The sequence below is a fragment of the Portunus trituberculatus genome, chromosome 47 (genome assembly GCF_017591435.1).
Source record: "Portunus trituberculatus isolate SZX2019 chromosome 47, ASM1759143v1, whole genome shotgun sequence".
Lineage (NCBI taxonomy): Eukaryota > Metazoa > Arthropoda > Malacostraca > Decapoda > Portunidae > Portunus > Portunus trituberculatus.
Genome location: NC_059301.1, coordinates 29,321,112 through 29,333,611, shown reverse-complemented (window position 1 = coordinate 29,333,611; position 12,500 = coordinate 29,321,112). Strand labels below are relative to the sequence as shown.

The following is a 12,500-nucleotide window of genomic DNA, read 5'->3' as shown; positions in this document are numbered from 1 at the left end:
GTCTTCTCATTCTTTAGTCCTCAGATAGTATTCTCTTCTACAGTTCCGAACATCAACGAACAAAAATTAAGTTCAGAAAAGTAAAACCTACTCTTATTCCCTCTACGCAGCGATGTTCTGACACGCACGGAAAGTAAAATCTACACTCATCTCTATCCAGCGATGTTTTGACACGCACAAGTCTTTACACTTTCGTGATGCGAGCGGAGTGCTTCCATAAGTCTGCACCAACAGGCTACAAGCACGAAACCATTAAACCATAAGTGAACGTTATGTGAACGAGGCGAGCGTTCTCACGGTTGATGCTGAGTGTTGTTATGGCTGCGGTAAATCGTTAGTGTTACGCTCTGAAAATATGTGCCGCTGTACCCAAGCAGGGCACTCTACAGTGTTGTCCAACGCTTGGTGTCGCCAATTTTTCTTTATCTCCGCAACTTAACATGACTTTAGATGAAGTGAATGTGTAAAAGAATATTACTTTGAGACAACAACTTTTCCATTATATTAATAGGAGTGTGGTAAGAATATTTTCTTTAGTACTACAAGTTTAATAGATCATAGGCCCTTTAGTCATTCTCTTGTCATAAAATGGTCATGAAGTAATGACTCATGGCAGCTGCACTTTACACTCTTACGTTTCCTTCATTTCTGCTTTATAGGACATTTTTCTTATTCAAATTGTATTTTTTTTCCTTCTAACAAACTTTTATGATCGTTCACCAAGTTAATACAACGCTGTGCTCTAGTTGAGTTTTCATGGAAATCAATTCCTCAGTTATTTACGTTGTTCTGAATGCAATCTTTATGTAAAAACTGACATTTATATTCTAACACGCATACAACATTGCACGTGTATTGATGATATCACGTACATGTGCCTTTTATTTGTGTTATCTCGGGTATAACATTTCATAACGAACTTTTCTCTCTACATGATTCAGATGAATAATTCAACACTATCTATTCTTACTATGTGAGAACAGACTGTGAGTTACATATTATATCTATCTATCTATCTATCTATCTATCTATCTATTTATCTATCTATATATATATATATATATATATATATATATATATATATATATATATATATATATATATATATATATATACACACACACACACACACACACACACACACACACACACACACACACACACACACACACACACACACCGCGTAGTGTAGTGGTTAGCACGCTCTGGTCACAATCGAGAGGGTCCGGATTCGAGTCCCGGGAAGCGGTGAGGTAAATGGGCAGGCCTTTTAATGTGTGGCCCCTGTTCACCTAGCAGTAAATAGGTGCGGGATGTAACTCGAGGGGTTGTGGCCTCGCTTTCCCGGTGTGTGGGTGTGTTGTGGTCTCAGTCCTACCCGAAGATCGGTCTATGAGCTTTGAGCTCGTTCCGTAATGGGGAAAACTGGCTGGGTGACCAGCAGGCGATCGTGGTGGTGAGTTACACACACACACACACACACACACACACACACACACACACACACCGCGTAGTGTAGTAGTTAGCATGTTCAGCTCACAACTGAGAGGGTCCAGGTTCGAGTCCGGGATAGCGGCGAGGCAAATATGCAAGCCTCTTAATACGTAGCCCCTGTTCACCTAGCAGCAAGTAGGTACGGGATTGTAACTCGAGGTGTTGTGACCTCGCTTTCCCGGTGTGTGGAGTGTGTCGTGGTATCAGTCCTACCCGAAGATCGGTCTATGAGCTTTGAGTTCGCTCCGTAATGGGGAAGGCTTGTTGGGTGACCAGCAGATGACCGTGGTGAATTACACTTTTCAGAGCGAGCGCTGACGTACTGATAATAAACTTATGGAAAGTGCTTTTCCTTCATCCGTAATGAATTTGCCAAAGAAAGATCTAGATTCTAGATGGTCTCTCTTGAGGAACTACACTTCCGTGCAAAACTATAAATGTTTTGCTTTTTTTTTTTTTATGTTATGGCCTATATAGCGCTTGTAGGTATACTTGAGTATATGGGAAGCGCTGTTCAGCTTCTACCCATTAGTGGCGCAGGCAATTTTATTTAAATGTAGTGGTACCCATATTAGGGCAATATCACCACCCAAGTGCAACTTTGGTGTAACCACCTAAAACCTGTATATCATGGTGACATGTAGGTAACTTTAAATGACTACAAAAAGCAAAGTTTCAAGGTGGTACATAGTGGGATTCGAACTTTCGTGGACGTCTACCCGATCCCACGCTCACCACCTTATCCAATACGCCACCATCTCCCTAGGCTTGCTTATTTTGATTCTAGTTGTGTTACTTGATCACATTTCTCTGTGGAGAAGGAACAGAATTTAGCTGAGAAACAGAGATACAGCCAGAATGCACAAAGTATTTCTTCCCCAACGACGTCGTTAGCGAATAAGGATAAGCTTCCATCTGTAGGCGAGCTGTGCAACACGAGGAATTCATTAAAAAGATATCCACTAGACCATTACCTCCTACAAGTAGATGTTCGTTGAGCCATGAGGCTTAATTCTGAAACTTTACGTAGCTGGTGCGCTATTACACTTCACCAATAAAAACATCCAGTCTGCTCACCAATCCATGCACACTTGAAAAAATTGCTAAATGATCGGCCATAAGCGGATTCACCATTAGCTCTTCACGTCGGGTGGTAGAGTAAAATAATTTACCTACACTTTCATATTCTGATAATCGACGCAGACAATAGATATGCTGGATGTGTATACATTTTAGTTTTTTTTTCATGCAGGAAAGGCAACAGCATTATAATAATACAAAAAAAAAAAAAAGACTCAGAAATTTTGGTCCCACAATAGTCAAAAAGTGGTCTTCAAAAATTAAATGTTTTGAAACCCTTCCTCTTGAAAGAATTAAGTCAAAGGAAAAACGAAGAACAGAAATATGAAAGGAGTTCCAGCGTTTACCAGAAAAATGATCATGATTCTTTTTATTTATTTTTGATTAATGTACTTTTCTTTTTTACATTTTCACACATTACTATCTTTCTTTAATAATTATGGTCAATTTCATCTGCTGCTTGAATCGTGGTTCGAAGCTCTTCTTTAGGCGCAACATGGGCGATCGGAAGGATCAGTGTTTGAGGTTTAAAGCAAGTGAAATGGAAAAAAAATATAAGAAATGGCACAGGTGAACTATCAGACCATTCGAAAGACAGAGAAGCTTTTCCTGGACATTATAACATATACATCCACAACACTATCTAAAGAGCACCAAACACACACACACACACACACACACACACACACTACGCTGCTGTAATATATAAATGCTGGTATAGGAAAAGCAAGTAGGGATAGACAAAGGAAACAATGAGGAAAAAGACGCGGGTTTTGCATCATAAAATACGTTACAAGAATAATAGAAGATACACACAAAAGAGAAGGAAGATTGATACAAGGCAATAAATATTTAGAGAGAGAGAGAGAGAGAGAGAGAGAGAGAGAGAGAGAGAGAGAGAGAGAGAGAGAGAGAGAGAGAGAGAGAGAGAGAGAGAGAGAGAGAGAGAGAGAGAGAGAGAGAGAGAGAGAGACTACTGAGAACTACATAAGCAAGAACAAAGGCAGTAACATTATAGAGAAAAGTTGCAATCAATAACAGGACAAGTGGCAGTTTGATACCGTTATTGGATAGTTTGGCTTGGTAGTATTGGATACTTTGTCTGTTCCTTCTTGGGTTTTGGCGCTGTGGTCGTGGGCAGCTGTTGGGATGCATGTAGGTAGAGTGCTTAGCGTCCTATTCATGTCTGTTCCACTACACACATTAAAAGATTCATACATTTTTCTACTCATAAGTCATTGGTTTGGCGCTCTTCCAGACATGATCAGTCATGGTCCTTGTACACACTTTTCATGTTTTATTAGTCTTTACTTCTGTTTAAAGTCCTCTGATCTGCTTAGAATATCTCATTTGTCAGGTTATTTAAGGTTATTCTCGGAAGATTAAAACACTTGACATTCTGAATTTGGACTTACTTTCGGACTATTTTCCCTGGGAACTAGTGCCATCAGTGAGATCTTTTTCCTCTTCCCTGTTTTTCCTTATTGTTGGTCTGATACCTTTCCACATGGAAAAGAAGGCCAGAGATAGAAAAAAATGAGTAATTAACTAAACTATGCATACAGTACAACATACAGACACAAAAAGTGTGATGGATTTTAAACATTTATTGTTGACACTACTTTACTTTTATAATTACTCTAAGGATTTGTAGTTGTGTAAGTTAATTTCATCATCGATTAGAAGAGAGGACTTGCCGAATTTTGTTCTGAGAAACGAGTGAGATATTATTAGTAAGAGAACGGCACATGTTCATCGAGAGTTCACGGATATTGGTTGCAGAAAAGCTCCACTTCACCCACTGTCTCTTGGCAACACATTTGTGTAGTGATGAAAAAAAATACAATTCCTACTTGTAAAAATAACACGAATAATTTACTAGACACTTTAGTTGTGATTTCTTTAAACACTTTTCCTAATGTCAATAAATAGTTGAAGTAGTAATGGGTAGAGAGATCATTGTGAAGGATTGAAAACTCTTCTCAGTTGTTTCTTTCAGTGTTTATCTTTGTTTGAATAATATCTTCTTTTTTAAAGGAGCGAGGTGGGGCTCAAAAAACGGATTTTATTGGTTCTTCTTTTCTGACTCCTTCACACATGAAATGCAACCATACTAAAACTAATCAGTAGTATAGAATAACTGTATTTTGAACAATAATTACAATTGCTGACCTATTGTGTGTTGTCCTATTAATTTAGATTTCTCCGTAACCCACTTAACTGCACACCACAATAAGCCTGGAATCGGTGCAGGTGTGCACGAATGGCAAGGTTGTAGCTACTGATTTCAGCCTCATGGAAACCGCAACGTTCCCAAACACCAGACTCTAAGCAGCAAGAACATTTCCATTATGTAGCAGCCAGGCCACACTGCAAGGCTTACTGTTCGGGGGTGCGAGCAGCCTTGGAACTTTGAAAGGCTATCATGCAGAGTCTTTGTGTGAAACATTTATGAGACAAGCAAGCATCTGTCAATTGTTGAATTGGCAGGAACTTTTATTGCAACAGCTAGGCCACAGCATAAAACTTGCAGTTCGTTAGGGTGACATCAGCTTTGATACCTTATCATGCACAGAATTTAGTTACTATTAAACAGTCAGTAGATCTTAAGAAAATATTTGAAAGACATGAAAATAAACTCATTGATCACCTGAATTTACAAGTGCATGGAAATGTTAACTTGGCACACGACTTAACTTATTTTCTGATAGTTTTCGAACTATTACGAAGTGGTTCATTTTACCACGCACGGTTTTAGTTAATTCAATAAAACACATAACCATGAAATAATGGAAGATGCAAATACAACATTCAGGAATGAAAAAAATCATATAATCATTACTTTTCAACTGTGTCTATGTTTTATCTTAACAGTAAGTACTCTGATCCAGTGATCCAGTAGGAAAACATTATAACTGATTGTAGCAGATCAGGCCCTTACCATTTTGGTGAAACACCACTTATGGTAAAATGATAAGATTCTTATTTTCTGAGCACAGTACCCCACCACAAATAGTATAACAATCTAGCAATCCATCTACAATTACCTTCCTAACAATGAGCCACTTATTCAGAAGAGGATAAAATTAGGTTCCCAACTAGCAATACTTTATATAAGGACAAGGCTGCTCATGGACCGATCTACAATATTCATCACTGCCAAGGAAAAGAGAAACTTCTACGAAAATCAGCGAAGAATGACTGTTCCCATAGGCCCTGAAACACAGCATTTCGGTTGTCTTCCAGATACTGCAAAGTCTCCCATGAATATGTAAAGAGAAAAACGAAAAAAAAAAAACAAGCTTCTCCTGGAATGAAGTGCTCAATAATGCAGATTAAAGCAGACTATATACGGGTATCCATGATTAGTGAGGAAATAAACTCCCTAGAGACACCGACGCAGATCGTTATTTCCTGTACAACAACAATCACCATTACTACCATCATCTTCATATACCACGGGAAAGGTCCAATGTTCCCTTCATGTTTATTTGTTGCACTGGAAGAAAAAAACACTGAGAAAAGCGGAACAAGATTAGATAAAAGGATGACAAGTAAGGCCGTAAGGCCCCTCTAAAGATAAGAAAGACAATAAGAGGAAAAGAAAGAAAATAAAACATACCATTGAAGTAGGAAAGTCTCTTAGTATAACAGGTATTTTTTTCTTATGTAAGAGGAAGAACTACCAAGCGCAAAAAAAATTAATATTAGAAAAAAAAGCCCACTTGAATTGTAGTCTCCATAAAAGAATCAAAAGAATTAGTCAAAATTCAGGGACAAATGTCTCGACACCTCTCTCTTAAAAGAAGTTAAGTCTTAGGAAGATTGAAATATAGAAGCAGGCTGGGAGTTCCAAAGTTCACCAGTGAAAGGTATACACCTCTACACCATGGGCAGTATAGGATAAACATGATCCATATTCTCAGCGTGACGAAGAAAATTTGAGAGAGGATATTTATTGGGAACTTTTCTTTATACGGTCAAGGAAGTGATGTGAAATTTTAATGAGAACCAAACGGATGAATAGATGGCTGCCTTACTCTTGCAGTCATGAAGGCATCTGTAAGGAAGCCAAGTATATGACTCTTCAATTCACTGGTGGTAGCAAAGGATGGAAAATTTTGATGAGAAAATAAACGAGTAAACGGAGAAGTTAATTTGGAGGTTAAGTTGGTTATTTCTAAAAGTATGCTAAATTAACTCTCTCACATTACTGCGGCTTCTCTTTTGACTTAATGAAAATAGCTTGATATAAGTTAAGAGTTTAATTCTAAAATATATCATTAACAGTAAAAAATGGGGAGTAATGAAGGAAATGAAAAATCTATAAACATCCGTAATTGTGTTTTATCTCAGTAAAGTTTTCCAGGGTTACTCTAATAAAGTGTCGTGTGTCATCAGCAATCAAGAATTAAGTGAGTTTCCAACAATGGCCCCAACAAATGATATGCGTTGTTTACAGCTACAAACTAAAGGCCACACCCCGGGAGAGGCGATATAGAGAATATAATTGTCTGTGTTCTGCTCGTGGCGTCACAATAAAACATTCCTTGTGGTCAGAAAGCGATTGCTCAGGGTTGCAAGATTTCCATGTTTTTTGATAACCGCGAACCAATTTATATATATATATATATATATATATATATATATATATATATATATATATATATATATATATATATATATATATATATATATATATGTATGTATGTATGTATGTATGTATCAGATTAACTTGGTGGTTGTGATGATGATGATCATGACATAAAAAATATGTATCAGGTTAGGATAAATAGTAAATGAAATCTCTCTCTCTCTCTCTCTCTCTCTCTCTCTCTGTCTGTCTGTCTGTCTGTCTGTCTGTCTGTCTGTCTGTCTGTCTGTCTGTCTGTCTGTCTGTCTCTCTCTCTCTCTCTCTCTCTCTCTCTCTCTCTCTCTCTCTCTCTCTCTTTGAGTGGTGGTGAGAAATATGCATATTTTTCTTAAGGGAAGATAAATACTTTTAGATCGCAGCTTTAGGTCAGCATTCTTTTCTAAGTGAATAAAGAAATAAAAGGGAAACTATCGAGGACATAAATAAAACAATAAACCGAACCAGAAGGACGCAAAGTTTCTGTACCATAAACTTAATAAATAGTTTCCTTTTTTCTTTCATTTTTCAATAAAGACATGAATAAAGAATTGTTCTTCTTCCTTGCAATCGTGTTGGAAGAGTGATGGGATGTCAAGAATATCATTCCTGAACCCCTTACCCTTTTCACCTAGATGAAAATTCCATAATGTTAAAAAAAAAACATTATTTCTTTGTTATCTATAAATTTTCGAGTTCTACAGAAGTTTTTGGATTAATTAACCATCATGTTTTTTCACTATGTATTTTCAATTCTTCCCACTACAAACACTCGCATATCCATAATGACGCTAACAAGAGAAATACGTTCTGATTTTAATAATTTCCTTTCCTTTTATTCTATAATTTTCAGAGAACAACATATCATAAAATATTGTTCTCCTGTTTCTTGCAGCGTTGGTCTCCGATCCAGGCCTGCAGTCCCTCACCTCTGATATCTCGAATTTAAAAAATGATGGAAATACAAACCCTAAAATATAAAAATATTTACAGGAATTGAATACTTTATTCCTCAATATGAGATAATATTGAGAAGATTAGTGAGAATCAAGGGAAAAATATTCTTTAGCCATAAGCTATCAAGACCTGCGAAAAAAAATAGAGTATATAAGGATATTAACCACAATGGAGTCTGATGCACTCACCCGAAGTGTTTGTGGTGGCGTGAAGTGTCAGCAAGACCACTGGCGCCGTGTTCTCCCTCACGAACACCTCATACATGGGCTGAGTGAAGGCCAGGTTACCCACTGCTGTCAACTGCGTCACTGCCAACCGAAAAACATTGTGCAATAAAAAGAACTATCGAGTCATTTATCACTCCAGGCACCACTGCCGGCAATTCTTTATCTCCTTCATGAATCTCTCTCTTATTCTTAAACATTTCGATATCTTATCAACAGATTGCACATACAAAGTAATAAGTCTTATAAAAAAAGACTTCCCAGCATTACTCTCTCCATTATTCTTTGTTCTTTAAAGCAATTAGTTTCCATTGATCTATCTACTTCCGTGCTTCATATCCACTCGCTAAAGGTGTTGAGTGAGACCTGGACACAGACACACACCCACACACACTCTTTCCCCCCAGTCTCCCACGCACACAGCGTTTCAAGCGTAATATAATATCATTAGTGACTCAGGTTATGCTTGCAATTAATGCTCTTCACCCTAAATGAATAGTTCTTATATTTCGTGTTAATAATCGTATTACGTTTCACTTCCTGACCCAAGTAATTACATCCACAGACATGAAGAATTTTACCCTAAATGTTAATTAAGTTTATGTGTTTATCATTTTTAACATTAGCTCCCCTCTTCTGAGTAACTTTTAGATTTGTAGCAGGACTTCCATTCTCAAATTAATTAACATTTCTTATTACCATTATGGTTTCATGAGATAAGATGATCCTGGTGTAAGCGTACCCTTAGCCAGTCCCCCCCTACCCAACACACACACACACACACACACACACACACACACACACACACACACACACACACACACACACACGCACGCACGCACGCACGCACGCACGCACGCACGCACGCACGCACGCACGCACGCTCTCTCTCTCTCTCTCTCTCTCTAACAATAGCCAGGTTTTGTTACGATAATGGCACATCATATAAGACTGGACGACAGCCAAACTCCTCAGTGCTGTTGTTATCAAGCTCCTCTAAAATTTCACGTGAAAAATAGACATCTTCGATTTTTCCCATTGACATTACACTCAGGATATTCTTTGTATCATATTTTTACAGTAAATCCAAGCAATTTACATCTACCATGACTCACAGTTAGGAGTGCAAGACAAAGTTGGATGTGGGGTTGTACAGGTTAAACGGAGAGGTGTCTCTCCCATTCTGGACAACTGAAGGTAGCATCGATCAGCTTGCTCCACCCGCGAGATCTGTGAAGCGTCCCCTTAATGTGTCAGCTTAGGGTGATCTCTCATAGATACAATAATTGTTAGAAGTCGAACAACCTATAACTCAAACTTTCAATGTGATTTATATTCCACTTAGCCTAAAGTACTCTAATGAACTATGAATCATTCAATTGTCACATTTCGTTCCTATATAACCAATAGATTAGAGAACAAATAAAAAAAAAAATCCAAAGAAAGTAAATTATAAACGTTATTCGACTTTTGACAGATTGCACGTCAAGATCAGCGGAATGAAACACAGCAGGGTTACCAATCCGTGCTTGTACACGAAAATCGAAGTTATGTAGTTGTGTTGAGCACGTCCACACCACACGACAACCTGTGGAGTGTATTGATAACGCCACCCACGGCTGTTGTAAAGTAGACTAAGGAAAGAATACAGATATTTCCTTTATCTCATTGCCCTCGCTACACACATCAACAGCTTCTAATATTTCATCCAAGGAGTCCCTAAATACCTGGATTTTAAGTCCTACACCTCATACCACCAAACAAAACTCTTATCCTTGAAGGGAGACGTGAGCTTTCAATACTTAGAGAATCTGGCGAACTGAAGTAAAGAGAACTTCGTTCATATTCTTGCTTACCTTGACGAAAGGATGTTCCCAGAAACATGAGATTCACAAAAGAGGGAACAAAAATGTTTCCCAGAACCTAGACTTGCAATACAAATCATCGGCGGCGCCTACCACAGCTGTCACCGCAAGGGTCGCCCAGTGTCTGGGTCTCCAAACTTTTGGAGTTCAACGCCAACATAAAGCAAACTTTCGCATTAAGGTACCTTGCGCTCTGAGACGACCTCCGAGGAGAGGTTCTCTGCCCATGTCGGCTTCTGGCTCTAGTTTCCAAGCGCTGTATGCAGATTAAATAAAAAGTTGGTGGACCCCGTGTTGTGTTTTATCAGACATGCCTTGTTTTCTTGCTTGATCATTTTAGCGGTGCTCTGAGAAGCCGAATTTTTCAGGACAGCATTATCAGTTTATATCTAGCCAGCTCTGTTAGTTCTTCCTTCGTTCGTGCGTTAATGTTGATGTCAATTTGATTGGACTGGGCTGTGATTAGCTGAGGCCAACTTACATCCAATGACAAACTATTACGCTTCAGAAATAAATGCGAGTAGTTCATGCCACTGTGGAGAGTTTTAGCGGCATTTACTTCATAATATTTCACACCTCAGGAATCATTATGCTGGGAAAATTTACTACTGAGGTGAGGATATAACTTCTAATTCCATTACTTCTCGTGCGTACTTGACTTGGGAAAGAATGAAATAAAAATAGATGATATTTTAGAGGTATTCCAGCTTGAAAATTAGTTTAGAGCGTTCAGAGCAGCATCTGCCTTTTCAAGGCTTGGGAATGAACATGCTAAAACAATCAGTAATGAAAATAAACGATTAATAAAATAGTTTGACCTCTTTCAAATTCCGGTTCATGACAGAACCTAATTACCTGCTTTGAGTGCATCCATAATGATTATGAACACAAAATTCTGGAAAATAGATTATATATAGGGTGCGTTTAGTTAAATGTAGTTTTAATGAATGCGGTATTCTCTCTCTCTCTCTCTCTCTCTCTCTCTCTCTCTCTCTCTCTCTCTCTCTCTCTGCGTTACCATTTGTGATCTGCTCTCCCAGGGGAATGAGGAGCGGCATAAGCACGTTGACGGCCATCAGGAGGCAGAGGCGGAGGCGCTGATCGCTGCACCAACACACACGCTCCGTTCCAAGAGCCTTGTTTTCCCTGCCAGCCGACATTCACTTGGGTTCTTCGCACTGCATGAGTCCTGCGTGGTAGAATAGAAGAAGGTTCTATCAAACAGTGAGATGATTTCAGGTCATTCGTAAGTCAAAATTCCAGAAGACTTTATTAATCAAACATATCCAAGGCATCTGAGCAAATTCTTCAGAAACCAACATGTTTTGTGGATCACATGAATGTACGAATATACTACTTTTTCAAGGTAGATTATACGAATTACTCATTTCACAAAACATTTACCAAGATCATCGGCATGTAAAAGGAAAAGCGGAAACGAAAGAGGAATTCTCTCTCTCTCTCTCTCTCTCTCTCTCTCTCTCTCTCTCTCTCTCTCTCTCTCTCTCTCTCTCACTACTCACGAAACACGCAAAATTATGAGTATGAATTTTAAGCAGATCACAGAGCGTGGCGTGCCGGGCTAATAGGGAATGGGTGGAATTCTTGTGAAAGGTGTTCTGGACTGCTGGTTCTGGACTGTAGTTTTTCCCAATGAATTCCAGGGATATGAAAAATACTTCCACTTTCATGATCATTCCCATGTTTATTACTGCTCATTTCAGGGATGTAATGTGGTTTAAAAAGGAAGGAAAAATCCCGTAGAATCTATTATACATATTGTGATAAAGGAAAGTTTGAATATGACTAAACATACAATTATTTAAAAAAAATTTCTATGTATTTCATTATATGGCATGGAAATGATAGTATGTAATAAGTAGAAAATGGCAAGAAATAATGTAGGCTCTGATACATGTAATGTGAAAAAATATATACAGAACATAATAAAGTAAATAAGAAATGCTGTTCCTTTCACACACATTTCACATACTACCGTTGGTATATGAAAAAAAATGAAAGAAAAATATGCAAACTGTGATATATTTTGTGCGAAAATAAAAGATATGTAGAATGTAGCAAAGTAATATTTTTTATAGCTTTTATTAATTCAGATACTGATGTTGCTTTAAAAACTGAATAGAAGCGTATGTGTGTGTGTGTGTGTGTGTGTGTGTATATATATATATATATATATATATATATATATATATATATATATATATATATATATATATATATATATATATA

At 37.9% G+C, this 12,500-nt stretch overlaps 1 protein-coding gene across 2 annotated transcripts in view; it reads right to left on the bottom strand.

Annotated features, from left to right (window-relative positions):
• Nucleotides 1–12,500, bottom strand: part of LOC123520841 (putative neural-cadherin 2) — a 225,426-nt gene that overhangs the window by 41,558 nt on the left and 171,368 nt on the right. For both annotated transcript variants that reach the window (XM_045283477.1, XM_045283478.1), the window contains exons 4-5: nucleotides 11,269–11,439; nucleotides 8,350–8,469 (exon numbers count right to left, since the gene is read on the bottom strand). In XM_045283477.1, the coding sequence (XP_045139412.1) occupies nucleotides 8,350–8,469; nucleotides 11,269–11,410 (262 nt within the window). In that variant the 5' untranslated portion in view covers nucleotides 11,411–11,439. The remainder of the gene's footprint in view (nucleotides 1–8,349; nucleotides 8,470–11,268; nucleotides 11,440–12,500) is intronic.